Source organism: Magnolia sinica, chromosome 1 (assembly GCF_029962835.1).
Source record: "Magnolia sinica isolate HGM2019 chromosome 1, MsV1, whole genome shotgun sequence".
Taxonomy (NCBI): Eukaryota; Viridiplantae; Streptophyta; class Magnoliopsida; order Magnoliales; family Magnoliaceae; genus Magnolia; species Magnolia sinica.
In genome coordinates, this window is record NC_080573.1 from 15528898 (window position 1) to 15545823 (window position 16926).

At 41.5% G+C, this 16926-nt stretch overlaps 2 protein-coding genes across 5 annotated transcripts in view; one reads left to right on the forward strand and one right to left on the reverse strand.

Annotated features, from left to right (window-relative positions):
- LOC131240871 (SH3 domain-containing protein 3) overlaps window positions 1–16926 on the reverse strand; it is a 33864-nt gene that overhangs the window by 11834 nt on the left and 5104 nt on the right. For all 4 annotated transcript variants that reach the window (XM_058239396.1, XM_058239405.1, XM_058239387.1 and 1 more), the window contains exons 2-4: window positions 8675–8797; window positions 2142–2211; window positions 1474–1619 (exon numbers count right to left, since the gene is read on the reverse strand). In XM_058239396.1, the coding sequence (XP_058095379.1) occupies window positions 1474–1619; window positions 2142–2211; window positions 8675–8797 (339 nt within the window). The remainder of the gene's footprint in view (window positions 1–1473; window positions 1620–2141; window positions 2212–8674; window positions 8798–16926) is intronic.
- LOC131240895 (uncharacterized) lies at window positions 12405–13727 on the forward strand. The gene is made up of 2 exons (XM_058239422.1): window positions 12405–13397; window positions 13682–13727. The coding sequence occupies exons 1-2, from the start codon at window positions 12677–12679 to the stop codon at window positions 13717–13719; spliced, it is 759 nt and encodes a 252-aa protein (XP_058095405.1). The 5' UTR covers window positions 12405–12676; the 3' UTR covers window positions 13720–13727.

Below are 16926 nucleotides of genomic sequence, written 5' to 3' on the forward strand. Positions count from 1 at the left end.
TTTTCTCTTTGCATAAATGGGCCAATGATTCAGCTATCCAGACAGTGGATCTGACGCGACCATGGATTGACCATGTCCCAAAAATCTCCCAGATAGAAAGATCCAAGCCACCAATCTTGGGCCTTGTCCAGTTGAATAGGGACCATTCTTGTGTTACCCTCTTAACCATATATTTGCAGACAACAACGGTTAGGATTGTCCTATCAATAATATTTTTTGGGCATGATCCATCCATGCTAGGGCCCGACAAACCGATGGTCTGGATCACTGATAACAGACCACATTTTACAAATTGAAAACTTTGAGTACACCAGGCATATCCTTGAGGAAAGGATCATGTAATCCCTCTATACTAAGATTGATTTGCAACCAGACATTCCCTGGAGTAGGGAAATTTTGATGAGCCAACCATATGACAGGATGCTTCAGTGTCTACTCCCAAAATGACAAGGCTGGAGAAGGCAAAGCATGTGGATACAAGCTGCAGCCCCTATTTGGATGTTATCTTTTAGACCAACCAAGATCTCCTCCACTCATTACAGTGCTCAAATGGTATTTGCATTTCTGTAAATGTGTAGAAGCAGTCAAATTGTTCTTAACATTAAGAAGACATCTTGCCAAAGCAAACAACTTGATTAGATAGCCAAACCCAGAACATTTGGGTAATTGAACCAATTCTTCTATATGCAGGTTTCCAAGGTGAACAAAGGAGGTGTACAATGTGATTTTAGAACCACGATACCATAATTTGATGTAGCAGCACACCCTTGTTTCTTTTCTAGAGAATACATTTTTATCATCATTGGACAGATATGACAGTTATTCCATACTACTCATGAAATACCCCAGACTTATTTGCCATGGTAAAACATTGACATTGGGGATTCTTTGTACACAAATAATTAAAAAACTTCAGTTTTATTCATATCTTGAATGTGCAAATTTAATATTATTACAAGATCCAAATGACTACCGATGAAATACCTAATATAAATTAGATTTATATTTTCAGGTTTTCAGTGTGGTAAGCCTAATTTCAGCACTTTGTGCACTGAGTCTTAGTAAGCCTGATTTCAGCACCTTCTGCACTAAGTCTTAGTGATGTGTATGCCTCAGTCATGCTATGACCTGAGGGCCACATAGGCATAACCATCAAACTCTAAATAACTAGTAGACTAACTTAGACTTTCATTTCTTTTGCTTAAGAAGACCTTAAGCGTTAAAGTGATATAAAAATTATAGGAGGGAAGCTGCAGAAATGTGATTTGTATCTCAAAAATATGCAACCAGGTCACGCATCTAAGGTCCGGGAGAACACATCCAATTGTCTGAACTATCACTTTGAAATTGGTTAACACTTGCACACCTCTTGCTAGAAGATTATAAGAGGAAGTACATACATACCTGTTATGATCCATCTATAATATCCATTTATCTTTTAATGTGTGACAATGACAGAAAAATAGAACTGACCTGAGAAGATAACGTTCTGTTAAAGTCTTCCTGCTCTTTCTCCACGTGAACACGAGCATCGCCATATAGAGATGCAGCCTTGGCTAAAGTCTCAGCGCTGATATTCTCGCTTCCATATTTGATGCAATCTTCAGATAATTTTGTTCCTGACTGACATAGATATTCATCAGTTCACAAGTTCCTCAATTACATAAGCAAAGATATACTACTTGAATTAAAGTTTACTGTGCTAACAGTCATAGCGTCATTGATAATTTGGTGCAATTTCTTCAATGAGTAATAAAAAGAGAAATGGAAAGGTCCCCCCCCCCTGTGAGATCTTGGCTGTTCATCCAGGAGGCCCAACAACCTGTGTCTCGCCCAAGCAATGGCCCGGTCAGCCACCAGGTGGACTGCACATGTATGAAGAAATGGAGGGTTAAATATTAAACAATCATCCACATTCAATGAAAATGTCATGCACACCTGATGACAGACCAGCCTGCTTTTCATCCATTGAACATACCAAGTGGGGTCTGCCTGCTGAACAGCCAATATAATGCACACACAAGCCTATCGACAAATACAGGGAGAGTAGCCATCCAAATGGCTATTTGCAAGAGTAGCTATATGACTGATCTAGATAAGAGGCATTAATCAAAATTCAGAAGTAAGACTTCACTCCCCACCTAATTCAATTTGCTTAAGTCCTATGGCCGTAAATCCTTCAGCTGCTCGAACAATGTCCTTCTGAAAATCCTGAAACACACCACCACTACATTAAGCATAATGTAATTGCAAACCCAACTAGATAAACAGTTTGCACCAAGAATTTACAAGGTTTTGGAGAAATTGAGTCAAACAATGCAATGGACTTCAGACTTGACCAAAACAAAATGACACGCCCATGTCATATCATTGGGATCACAAGTCAGAAAACTTAGTCACAAATACATAAATGTAGCATCCACATAAAAACTAAGAAAAAGATGGCTGTTTGCTCCGTCTGAGAACCTGCACAATTCTGAAAAAGGTTCATAACGCATTAAGAAAAAGATGAAAGCTTTGTCTACCTAGAAAATGACTTCTACAGTTAGTATATTTTAATAATTCCAATTATTTTCATTCTAGTAGTTCCAACCATTGTCTGATCATTTCAAAAGTAATAGTCTTTGAAAGCATGATTCATTTCAACAACTTTATTCAAGTGAGAGACAAATTTTAATTAACACTCATGCAAAAGTACATTGTCATTCCTTTTGAGATGCTCTGTGAGGTTCAACTTCTTAAAACGTTTAAAGGTACAAATGACAATTAACAATCTCATGCAAAAGTATGTAATATTGTAATTCCATTTCAGACACTCCACATGGTTCATCATCATAATCTGATCCTTATCGCAACTAATTGGGGTCGGCTACAAGAATCCTTTTCTGCCATTCCACTCTATCAATGGCCATAACTTCAGTTAGACCACAGGTCATCAAGTCTTTTCTTATTATCTCCATCTACGTCCTTTTGGGCCTTCCCCTCACCCTTTTTAGAGCCTTCAACTAGTACAAACTCACTCCTAACCGGCACAGTGCTTGGTCTCCGTCACACATGACCAAACCATCTAAGTCTACTTTCCCTCATCTTGTTACATATTGGAGCCACTCCTACATTCCCTCGAATGCATTCATTTATAATTCTACCGTTATATTGCCACTCAACATCCTCATTTCAGCTACGCTCATCCTATGGACATGCAGTTCCTTGACTGCCCAATATTTTGTCCCATAATGCATGGCTGGTCTTATAGCCATCCTATAAAATTGTCCTTTCAGTTTGGGTGGTACACGACGATCACATGAAACTCTGGAGCCACATTCTCCATTTCTTCCACCATGCTTAAATTCTATGGGAAACATCATTTTCAATCTCTCCACTCTCATAATTACCTAAGATACAGGTCTGGTCAGCAAAGTTTATTCTGCAAGCTGGTCAGCAAAGTATCGACTACGCACTGATCGCAAATGAAGTGCTCCACTCTTGCCACAGGTCTGGTCAGCAAAGTTTATTTTGCAAGCTCGATATCGAGAAGGCCTACGATCACGTCGATTGGGAATTTCTACAGTATATGCTTCTCCGTTTGGGTTTTGGTGTCAAATGGAGAAGATGGATAAAGGCTTGCATGGAATCGGCTCATTTTTTGATTCTCCTCAATGGAGTTCCGAAGGGATTTTTTCCCTCCTCTAGAGGACTGCGACAGGGAGACCCTTTATCTCCCCTCCTCTTCTTGATAATTGGTGAAGCCCTCTTTCAGATGATGTTCATGGGACAATATGCTGGTCTTTTTCGAGGCATATCTATGCCAAGTATTTTTGCCCCGCTATCCCATATTCAATTCGCTGATGATACCCTAATCATGGCTAAAGCAGATCCAGTCTACACTGCCAACATCCACACAACTCTAAAGTGTTTCGAAGCTGTTTCGGGCCTGAGAGTTAATATGGCTAAATCAAAGGTTATGGGAGTTAACATATCTGAGGAAGACTTCTCTATCTACGCCCAGTCCTTGGGTTGTTCCGTTGCCTCATTCCCGACAACGTTCGTGGGTCTCCCACTTGTTTATGGTCCCCCTTCGATCTCCATGTGGGACAAGGTTATTGAAAAGGTTCAGAAGACGCTGGCAACTTGGAAGTGAAGATATTTGTCTCTGGGGGGTAGGCTCAGCCTCATCAAAGCCGCCTTATCCAATATTCCTATTTATTTCATGTCCCTTTATAAGTGTCCCTCCCCTATTCTACGTCGGATTGATAGCCTGCGAAGGGACTTCTTGTGGTGCGGCAAGGACAACCTAAAGAAATTCCATCTTTTGGATTGGCAGGAAGTTTGCCATCATTACCGGGATGGTGGCGCGAGCATCCGGAATCTGAAAATGATGAATCGTGCCCTTCTCGGCAAATGGACTTGGAGACTGGGAGAGGAACAGGACGCCTTATGGAATATCATTGTCAAAGGAAAATATGGATTCTCGCCAGGAGGGTGGTGGACCAAAGATTCTTCTGCTTATAGAGCCTCTTTCATCTGGAGAGGGATTCTCCGCACCAAAAAAACTGTCCTCGACAACATTGGCTTCGTTCTTGGTAACGGATCAGCAATACTGTTTTGGGAAGACCTCTGGATGGGCGAGACCACTTTCAAGGACAGATTCCCATCAATCTACAACATCGCCATGATGAAAAACAGCCCTGTTGCCTCATTCTATTCAATATCTGACGCGGGTCTAGCCTGGGAAATCTCGTGCAGCAAAAATCTCCAAGACTGGGAGGTTAGCGAATACATTCAACTCTTAGAATGTCTCTCAAGGGTGAGCCCGTCTCAGACTGAACCTGACAGAATCATCTGGTTAAAGGATAAATCATCACGTTTCTCGGTCAAATCTCTGTACGCAGTCATTGCCCCCCGCCCCTCTTCAGACATTTCGGCTACTCCCTTCATTTGCCAATACCCTACCCCCCCTAAATTCATCTGTATCGGTTGGTTGGCGGCTAGGAATCGAATCTTAACGATCGACAATTTGAAGAAGAAAGGAATGCAACTTGTCAACATGTCTTTGCTATATGGCCAATGAGGAAACAGTCGATCACCTCCTGCTCCACTGTCCCTTCATCTCCAAGATCCGCCTGGATTTCTTTAACAGTTTTAATCTCAGCGGCTGCATTCCGGCCACCGCTTCTTCCCTTCTCGCTTATTGGCACGAGTTCAGGCTGGGCAAACTTAGAACTCGAGTGTGGAGAATGTCCATACTTGCCATCTGGTGGGCAGTCTGACAAGAGCAGAATGACAGATGTTTCAACAACAGCCAGTCCTCAACGCAAACTGTGGGATCTCGGGCTAAAAATTTAGTTATTGAATGGGCAGCTGTTGTTCCGGGGCTGAAAGATTTTAACTTTCTATTTCTTGGCCTGTAGCTTTGGCCTGCCTTCTCAGCAGTCCCCTTTTGTTCCACTCCTTTTTTCTAATATATTCTAGTTACTTTAAAATAATAATAATAATAATAATTACCTAAGATACCAAAAGTGGTCATTTTGGAAAACTTCTTGGTCGGCAATCTTTACTAGTTCCTCATTCACACTCCTAGTGTTACTAAAATAGCACTCTATATACTTTGTGATAGTCCAACTAATTATACATCCTTTAGATTCTACAACACCCTCCAGAATATAGCTTTGTGTTTACACCCTCCGTTGATTTATCAATCAAAACTAAGTCATCTACAAATAACATACACTATGGGATCTCTTCCTACAAATGCCTTGTTAACTTGTCCATAACTAATGCGAAAATGTACCGGCTTAATGCCGATGAAGGTATTCAATAACAGTAACGGTGGCTACAATGGTTGTTATGGCCTTCTTTATTTTTCCCTTCTTTTTTTTTTGAAATAAACTTGCATCAACCCCATAATGGGCCATTACGGGCTTATGAACCTGTAACATGTAATGGTTCCCACTGTAACTGTTCAATAAAGGTTGTAATGGCCATTACATAACCATTTCTGAAAACCTTCATGCTGACCCTTGGTGCAAATATAGTAATTGGGAACTCGCTTGTCTCTCCACCAATGGTCCTCACATTTGTTACCTTTCCCTCATACATATCCTCTTAATCATATCAATATATCCTCTTGAAACCCCTCTCTCTCCTAATACCCACCTAATTAACTCTTTAGGAACCCTATCGTAAGCTTTCTCTAAGTCAGTAAAGACCATGTAGGGATCCTCCTTCCTCTCCCTATATTTCTCTGTCAATTGTCTAAGTAGGAAGATAGCTTCAGTGGTAGACCTCCCTAACATAAAACCTAACTGATTTTTTGATACATTCGTCTCATGCCTCGGTCTTTACTCAATCATTCTTTCCTAAAGTTCTATAGTATGGCTCATAAGTTTAATCCTATAATAGTTAGTGCAACGTTGTATGTCTCCTTTATTCTTTTAAATAGGTACCACAATACTTTTCCCCCATTCGTATGCCATTTTCTTCGATCTTACAATATTGTTGAACAACTTTGTCAACCAAAATAACCCAATATCTTCCATAAACTTCCAAACCTCCATTGCAATACCATCTAGTCCAAGGTCATTTCCTGTTTTCATCTTTCACAAAGCTTCTTTCACTTCAGATATCCTCATCCTAGTGATCTATGGACTCTAACATTATTTGAGTTTGTGGTTCCTTCTATCTCTCAGAGTGATTATCATTTAACAAGTTTGCAAATAGCTTCCCCACCTTTCGCTGATCTAACTTCCCTTGACTGGTATCCTCTGGTCATCTCTCTTAATGCATCTAGCATGATCTAGGTCCCTAGTCTTTCTTTCTCTTTTTTTTTTTGCAATTTTGATCACATCTTGCTTACCCTTCTTGTCCTCATCTATTGTAAAGATCATCATCAGCCTCAAGTTTAGCCTCACTCACTACTTTCTTAGCAATCTTTTTGGCATTTCCATATTATACAAATTTTCATTGTTTCTAGTCCCTTGTCAGGCTTTGAAACATGCAGGTTTCTCGTTAATAACTTTTTGTACATTTGTCATTCCACCAGTAAGTTCCTTATATGATTGGCTTTACCCTCTAGATATTCCTAAACATCTTTTGCCGCTTTCCTAATGCACTCGGCATCTCATCCACATAATATTTACTTCTTCCTCGACATTCCAATTTCCTTCTTCCATCAATTATTTCTAATTAAAATTCTCTCTTTTAAATTCCACCACCTAGTTTTTTTACACCCGTTGATTTCATTCCATTTCTTCCATCTCTTAATGTAAACATCCATGACCATTAACCTAATTGCATGGTTAAACTCTCTCCAGGTATCACTTTGCAGTCCTTACATATTGATCGTTTTTTTAAGATATTGATCATTACATGTTGATCGTTCTGTCTTCCTAAGTAGAAAGAAATCTATTTGGCTTGTATATGATCAAGGTATTCAAAAACAGTTACTAGATAGACGTAATGGTTGCTATGCAACAGTAACGATGGTAACCATTACGGTTTATGGCCTTATGGGGCCGTAATAGCACTGTAATGATCCACTAAAGGGTCAAAACAGGTTTCTTTTTTTTTAAAGCCCGCCCATATTGGAATGATAATGACAACCATTACCATTATGGAATACCTTGTATATGATCTACTTTTGGAAGCTCTTAAATGTTTATCTCTTTTCTTAAAGTATGTGTTTGCTAGAGCTATATTGTATGACATAGCTAAATCAAGGATAGCTTCCCCCATCTCATTGCTTCTCCCAAAATCATATCCTCTATATAGCCTCTCACATCTCTACTTTCTTTCCTGCATGACCATTTAAGTCTATTCCTGCAAATACACTCTCTCGGTTCAGAATTTCTTGCATTATTCCATCCATATCCTCCCAAAACTGTCCCTTACTTTTATTCTCTAACTCTAGTACTCTACCTGCAGAGCATATCCACTAGTAACATTGATTATCTTCTCTCATAAGACAAGTTCTATTAATGAAATCCTATCACTTACTCTCTTAACATCTACAACTTTATCATTTAAATTTTTATTGACCACTATTCCTACCTTATTTTTGTTATTGTCCTTTCCTATATACCAAAGCTTATATCCATCTGAAGTTCGAGCCCCTTTCCACTTAGTCTCCTGAACACTAGCTACGTTAACTCTCATTCATTTCACCGTATCTGCTAACTCCACACTCTAAAATGGACCATATGTACCTTTAAATATTTTGCAAAGTCCAACGTCGTGGAGTGTCCACTCCATGAGGTTGAACTTTGCAACATTTAAAGGTACATATGACCCATTTAATGGTAGAGTAACTTGATTTTTTGCATCATGTGTATTTTGTACATAGAAGTGAGTATAAATTAGTTAATGAATCAATTAAAAGAGAATGGCGTCAAATCATCATTGCCTTGTCCAAGCTATTTGGGTTCAACAAACAGAAAATAGCTTCACATCTAAAAACAAAACGCTACAAAGCTAGGGTTTGCCCACATCGCCACCCACATCTAGTTACCTATCAAAGTGGAATCGTGTCGAATTGAGATAGCAGAAGCACAAAAGGATCTTGCCAGAATTCAGCAACATATCAAGAATGCAACTTAGAGACTTCCTGGCAACAAGATCAAGATTCAAGCACAAATAGTTGCAATCATAAAGAGATATTGTTGAACACAGCCATTTGTACCTTGCCAGCACGAGTAGATCTGTACAGCTTTTCTAGTTGATGATGTCTCTGCAACTCAACCTCATCTATGACCATTACCTCAGAACTTTCATAACCAGTCCCACCGAATTGCTTTATCACAGCCTGAAATTTAATAAAATAGGAGGTGAGTACCAGTCCAGTGCATTTAATCCCAAGAGACGGCTACTTAGTATTATATAAAAATAAGATAAGCTCTCCACAATAATGTTATAGCACATATATTTAAAATTCCCATCCTACACAGAGTGCAAAACCGTTTTCTCTCATCTATTCTCGGTTATTTGTTTCCATAGCATCTCTTGTATATGTTTTCTCAACTTCATTTGCAAACTTGCCAGCAGCATTGATGTACTGCCCTAATACAAAAGAACTGTCAGACTAGTTCAACAAAGCATTCTCAAGAGTCGTAAGTGATCGATACAACAACCAATACTAGAAGCAGCTTGCTTAGCCAGATGAGGCCTGCTCCATTTAGGAAAACTATGGAATCCTTATGGCTATGCCCCTGGTTGGCAATATTCCATTACCCACACCTTACATACCATAAACTTGAACCCACCTGTTGTGGTAGAACATCCCTCTTGCTTATTACTTTTTCCTAGTTCATGCATAGTACCAGCATGTAAGAAAAAGGCACCTTAATTGCTTGTACAAGAATATCTAGACACTTGCCCAGGACTACTGCCTTGAATCAAATCTTCGCCTGGTATAGCGGCATCTGATCACAGTTATTAGTAAATGCATTGTTCGAACTGCAATGCTCATTTGATTTAGAATCGATATCAACTTGGTTTTTTTACCAAGTTCATCATTTCCAAATTGGTCTTTGGGCCTGATCATTCAATGATATTCTTACATACACAATTAATTAGGGCAAGGCTTAGATGATGATGATGATACAATCCTTCTTCCTTTCCTCAATTTTGTGCATCCATGATGATGACGATGATGATAATGATATCCTTGTCCCAGCAACAGGATTAAAAATTGGAATTCTCATGAATCATGATGGTTTGACAAAAGTTTTACAAGACAGCCCATCTGACATCAACCCTCCTTTTCTTGTGCTTGGGACTAGCGTCACTAGACACTGCTCCCCATGCATGGGGAGTTCAAAGCGGGCTTTTAATAGCTAGTTATATAAAAACCATCCCAAAAGAAACATGAATGTTGCTAGTTTTGTAACAACTATGCAAGTTTCAGCATCCGAACTTGAGATATAGGCAGCCATGAAATTCTAGCTCAACCAAGAGTAAAAGACATGGCAACACTGTTAACCTGTAGAGCAGAAAAACTCATTTTATGAGCGTCTAAAATCAAAGGTGTATTCACAAAACTGCATTAACAACACACTGTTTCATGGAATTTAATGACGCAAAGGAACATTTATTAACTCATTTTACAATGAGCTGTTTGAACAGAACTTGCTCATTGGAGATTGAGGGATATCCTCACGGCACACGTGTGAGTGATCTGGGCCATTCATTAGGTAGAGCCTAGTATGAACATATTTTGGTTGGCATTATATCAACATCAACATCTCCTGGCCCAAAAAAAAAAAAAAAAAAAAATTAAAAAAGAGAGAGGCTGGTCTGCCTACCAGGTGAGCCAAACAAGTATGTTTAATATTGGCCGTTGGTCATATTTCTCCAACTACAATATCAAACCAGTAGGTTACAACGAACTGTGGGTCAAGGTCTGTCCCGGTTTAAATCCAGAAATGCTGTTAATGGTGGGCCACCTTCACTCAGGTGGTCCGGTAGCCAAAGTCCTAAAATGGGAAGACTTCTCCATTTTTGGGAATGAAAACATATGGGTCTAGGTATAATGTATCCCCATGGAATTATGGAATGATGATTTCTTCATTTCAGTTGCGAAAAGATTAGGGTCCTTCCTCGAGTTGGACTCCAAGACAAAGCTTGGTGAAGAGCTCTCAGTCCTTTGTTTGAGGGTGAGAAGGGAGAAGGGCTCACCGCTCCCTCAACACATCCGGTTGATCGTTGGTGGTCGTACGATCGAACTTCCGGTTATCAGAGAAGTTCCCGATGAAGCATACCCTCGATGGGGCGACCTATGAAGAGTCAGGGAGGGTCCTCCTTCGCCTCCGGCCAACGAACCGACAACGATGCTCAACGCGCACACCAAACCATCTTCCTCCTGCGGACCACCTAACCTTCCTGTCATCTCTCCCTCTACCTCCACCAGGAACGAGGTTGCCACTGCAGATCAACGCGGGACTCGTGAGCAGCGAACGGACCAGATCTCCTTCCAGCTTCTTCGAAGATCTTCGGAGATCGTCGTCGAGATCGAGGGGGAAGGAAATCGTGCCACTTGGCATTCAGGCAGAGAAAGAATGCAGGTTCCGAGATCGTCTGATGGATCGCCCCCTTCGTCAGGACACGTGTATCCTCCCGGGTGCAACACCTAACACACCTGCGTCAGAGGAGTTAAGTCGCCAGCTTGCCCCTGTCGCCTCAGACTATAGAAGCCGACACGTAGCCCCTCACGCCAGCTCCTCGAGCCCACCCCAGCAACACGCGTCCTCCTGCCTGCATATCCAACCCTCCCATCATGGAAGCGGGTCCCGACCCTCGGATTCGGGTATTTTTGCGGATCGCCCTAACACATCCGATAACCTCCCACCCATTGCTCCTTCTACTGAATTACCCCCTTGCCTATCCCACCCACATATCCCGCTCCCTAGCCTCGATTGTCCTGATTCCTCCATTGCGATATGGAAAGCGATTTCCTCTCTCCACTTCCAAGACATGAATTCGAATGACGAATCAGAAGATAGCATCGGTGATCGATTCTTCCAACATGGCCCTTTCCGATACCTGCTCTCACCCACCCTCTCCTCGTCCTTCTGGTAACACTTCGGACTTGGGACCCATCACCCTCTTCCAAGAGAACCCCCGGGTACTGTCATTGAAGTCGAACATCTCCAGATGTGCGCTGATTTCCAGCAGCAACACCAGAATCCCATCCAGGCCCCGCCATCGGATGAAGTCAGGGACAAACTCCTCGGTAAAATGCACAACAAGCACTGGATCAGAGAGACCGTCAGTCTTGTTGGTAGAAAACTTGGCTTATCATTAGGGGACAGAATGGAAGACTATATCGCGTTATTCCAGTGCATTGAACATAGAGGATGGCCCCTCTTAGAACCCCGAACTTCCTCGAAGAAAAATCCTAGATCTGGCAGCAACCGCGAACTCCAAAGCTTGAATCCTAGCCCAGGTCTTAATCCAGCCTCTAAATCCAAAAACAGGAGGCAGGGCAATCGGGGCAACTTGGTTATCCAATGAAGGTTCTTTCATGGAATGTCCAGAGGGTGGGCTCTAAACAAAAAAGAAGCCTAATCGAAGCCTTCGTTTCTAGGAAGAATCCTGATATCCTCTGTTTTCAGCTAATATCTACAGCTTTGACTGATATGACAGTTATACAGATTTATTCCTTCCTTAATTAGGATATATTAGCTGTACAGTATATTTAGATAGATGTATATATGGTAGGGGCTGAAGATCAGCTTGTATTTCTTCCCTAAATAGCTTGTAATCTACCTATATAATGGGCAATTGTCAATGAAGAAAGGCAGACTTTTTCAAAAGGACTCTAAACTGTCATGGTATCAGAGCTATAGCTCTAAATTTCCATTTGTCTCGTGCTCTCAAGTTTCTTAGTCTCGATTATTCTTGTTCTAGTTCTGTTGACCTCATGTCTTCTGATAAGTCTGATGTTTCTTTGATTCGTTTCAATGGCAAGAACTACTCTGCTTGGGCGTTTCATTTCAGGATTTTCGTCAAAGGTAAGGAGCTGTGGGGACATGTTGATGGCAGTAACCTAGCTCCTGACAAAGACAAAGACAAAGACCGACACGCCAAGTGGGAAGTCAAGGACGCACAAGTTATGGCATGGATTTTGGGATCCGTTGAACCCAACATCATCTTGAACCTTCGATCTTCTTAGACTGCAGCTCAGATGTGGACATACCTGAAGAAGGTCTACAGTCAACAAAACACTGCTCGTCGTTTCCAGCTTGAACATGAATTGGCCACTCTCCAACAGGATAGTCTTTCTATCTCTGATTTTTACTCTAGATTCACTAATCTTTGGGCTGAATACACTGATATAGTTTATGCTGACTTACCATCCGAAGGTCTTAGTTCTGTTCAATCTGTCCATGAAACTACTCAGAGGGATCAATTTCTAATGAAACTAAGGTCTGAATTTGAAGGCACCAGATCCAATCTTATGAACCGAGAATCTGTCCCCTCCTTGGATACATGCCTAAATGATCTTCTTCGCGAGGAACAGCGCCTTCTCACTCAAACCACCATGGAACAACGACGATCTACATCTGTTCCTGTAGCCTATGCAACACAAGGCAGGCCACGAAGCAGGGATATGAGCACTGTTCAGTGCTTCTGTTGCAAGGGATTTGGTCATTATGCTGCAAACTGTCCCCGAAAATTCTGCAACTATTGCAAAAAGGATGGCCATATCATCAAGGAATGCCCAACTCGACCCCCCAAGAAATCGGACACAGCATATACTGTCTCAGTTGGCTCTTCTAGTGCGGGTAGTTTGGTGAATACAACACAAAGTGCTCCTGCTCCTGCTCCAGTTTCAGTCCAACCCGTGACCCCTGACATGATTCAACAAATGATCATTTCTGCATTTTCAGCTTTAGGACTCTCAGGTAAACACTTCACTAGATCATCTACTTTGTACTTTGATAACGGGTCTTCCCATCATAAGACAAAAAATGATGCATCTCTTACCAAAGTAAACAAATATTTTTGAAATATCAAAATTCATACTGATGATGGCAATAATTTACCTATCACGGCCCCTGGTGATGTTTCCTCCTCTCTCACTGATGTCTTCGTATCTCCCGGTCTTACCACCAATCTTGTGTCTGTCGGTCAGTTAGTTGATAATGATTGTAAAGTAGAGTTTTCTAAATCTGGTTGTGTTGTGCAGGATCAACAGTCAGGGCGGATGATCGCGAGGGGGCCTAAAGTGGGACGTCTATTTCCTCTTCAATTTCCTTTGTCTTCTTTTTCTTTGCCTTTTGTCGCTTGTAATTCTGCTCATGTTGATTACCAAGCGTGGCATAAACGTCTCGGACATCCAAACTCTAATGTACTTCATGCTTTATTGAAATCTGGTTTTCTTGGGAATAATGAAACACCATCTCTTAGTGTTGTTCAGTTTGATTGCAATTCTTGCAGACTTGGCAAAAGTAAAACTCTACCCTTTCCTTTTCACACACCGCATGTTGTCAAACCTTTCGATCTGATACATAGTGATGTGTGGGGTATGGCACCAGTCACTTCGCATGCTAATTACAAATACTTTGTCACTTTTATTGACGACTATAGTCGTTTCACATGGATTTATTTCCTTCATTCCAAAGACGAAGTATTTTTTGTTTTTAAGATTTTTCATGCATATATTCAGACACAATTTTCGGCCCATGTCAAAATCCTTCGTTCTGACAATGGGGGTGAGTATGTCTCATTTGTTTCAGGACTTCCTACAGAATCATGGCATCATCTCTCAACGGTCTTGCCCTTCGACACCTCAACAAAATGGAGTGGCTGAAAGAAAGAACCGTCACCTTCTTGATGTGGTTCGCACTCTTCTGTTAGAATCTTCCACGCCCTCTCGATTTTGGTGTGAAGCTCTTTCCACTGCTGTCCATCTCATTAACAGATTGCCTTCTCCCACATTGAACCATGACTCACCTTTCACCAGGTTATTTGGTCACCCTCCAACTTATTCTAACCTTCGTACCTTTGGTTGTGTCTGTTATGTTCATCTTCCTGCACATGAACGCACAAAACTTACGGCTCAGTCAATTAAATGTGCTTTTCTAGGATATTCAGTACAGCAGAAAGGTTTTCTTTGCTATGATCCAAATCTGTGTCGCATTCGAGTTTCTAGAAATGTGATTTTTTTCGAAAATCAATATTTCTTTTCTACCCATCAGGATCATGTTTCTCCTTCATTTTCTGTTTTGCCTATGTTTCCTAACTCTCTTGCAGATCCAGTCCCTTCTAAACCTCTCCTAGTGTATCGACGACGCTCCACCGCCACTTCCCACCAACCTTCAGCACCTCCTGAGCCCCTCAAGCTTCTTCCCCGACTGCTGCTCCTGTTTCAGCACCTGCACCTCCCTCTCTCCGACTCAGTACTCGGGTTCGTAGACCCCCAGATAGGTTTGGTTTCTCTTCTCCTTCATCCTTCACAGCCACTTTGTCGTCTATTTCTCTTCCTTCATCTTATAAACAGGCAATGGAGCATGAGTGTTGGCGAAAAGCAATTGAAACCGAACTTCTCGCACTTGAAGAAAACCAAACATGGGATGTTGTTCCATGTCCCTCCTCCGTGAAACCCCTTGGCAGTAAGTTTGTGTTTTCTATCAAGCTTAATTCCGATGGGTCCATAGATCGTTACAAAGTTCGGTTAGTGGCACTTGGCAACAAACAAGAATATGGTCTCGACTATGATGAGACCTTTGCACCGGTCGCCAAAATGACCATTGTCCGAACTATACTCGCTCTTGCTGCATCCCAATTCTGGCCCTTACATCAAATGGATGTTAAGAACGCATTTCTCCACGGTGATCTCAAGGAAGACGTTTACTTGAAACTTCCCTCTGGTATGCCCACTTCCTCACCTACTGATGTTTGCAAACTGAAACGTTCTTTGTATGGTTTGAAGCAGGCACCAAGAGTATGGTTTGAGAAGTTTCGATCCACTTTGCTTAGTTTTTCTTTCACTCAAAGTCAGTATGACTCCTCTCTTTTTCTACAAAGGACATCCACAGGTATCGTCGTCCTCCTTGTTTATGTGGACGATATTGTCATCACTGGCTCTGACTTGGAGGAAATCTCTGCGGTTCAGACTTTGTTGAATTCTACATTTCACATGAAAGATCTTGGCCAGCTCACCTATTTCTTGGGTTTAGAGGTGCATTATCAGCCGCACGGTCTCCTCTTGCATCAGCACAAGTATAGTCAAGATCTGGTTCAGCTAGCCGATCTCACCAACGCTACTTCGGTTGACACCCCCATGGAACTTAATGTGAAATATCGACGTGACGAAGGGGAGCTTCTTGAGGATCCTACTACCTATCGGAAGTTGGTTGGTAGTCTTATCTATCTAACCATTACCCGACCAGACATCTCTTATGCTGTTCATACCGTCAGCAAATTCATGCAAGCACCGAGGCATCTCCATCTATCTGCAGTCTGCCGCATAATTCGCTACATTCTTGGGACACCTACTCGTGGCTTATTCTTCCCTTCCGGTTCTTCACTTCAGCTACAAGCCTATAGTGACGCTGACTGGGCTGGCTGCCCAGACACCAGGAAATCTACTACCGGCTGGTGTATGTTTCTTGGTGATGCCCTTATCTCTTGGAAATGCAAGAAGCAGGACCACGTCTCCAAATCATCTACTGAGGCCGAGTACCGAGCCATGTCTGCAGCATGCTCCGAGATCATTTGGCTGCGTGGTCTCCTCATAGAGCTCAGTTTCATTCCCGTACATCCTACTCCACTCCATGCTGACAACACTAGTGCCATCCAAATTGCCGCAAACCCAGTCTATCACGAACGCACCAAGCACATCGAGGTTGACTGTCACTCAATCAGGGAAGCCTATGATCATCAAGTCATCACTCTTCCACATATCTCCACAACTTTGCAGATCGCCAATATCTTCACAAAATCCATGCCACGTCAGCGCCATCATTTTCTCGTTAGCAAATTGATGCTTGTTGATTTACCAGCATCAATTTGAGGGGGGATGTCAAAGGAAATATCAATCTACACAGCAGATTTACAGCTTTACAGATTTACAGATTTACAAATTCTGACTTTTGATTCGATTTAGATTTACTAATATCTACAAAGATTTTAATAGCAGATTTCACTAATATCTCACTTTGGTGATATGACAGTTATACAGATTTATTCCTTCCTTAATTAGGATATATTAGCTGTACAGTATATTTAGATAGATGTATATATGGTAGGGGCTGAAGATCAGCTTGTATTTCTTCCCTAAATAGCTTGTAATCTACCTATATAATGGGCAATTGTCAATGAAGAAAGGCAGACTTTTTCAAAAGGACTCTAAACTGTCACTTTCATGGAATGTCCGGGGGGTGGGCTCTAAACAAAAAAGAAGCCTAATCGAAGCCTTTGTTTCTAGAA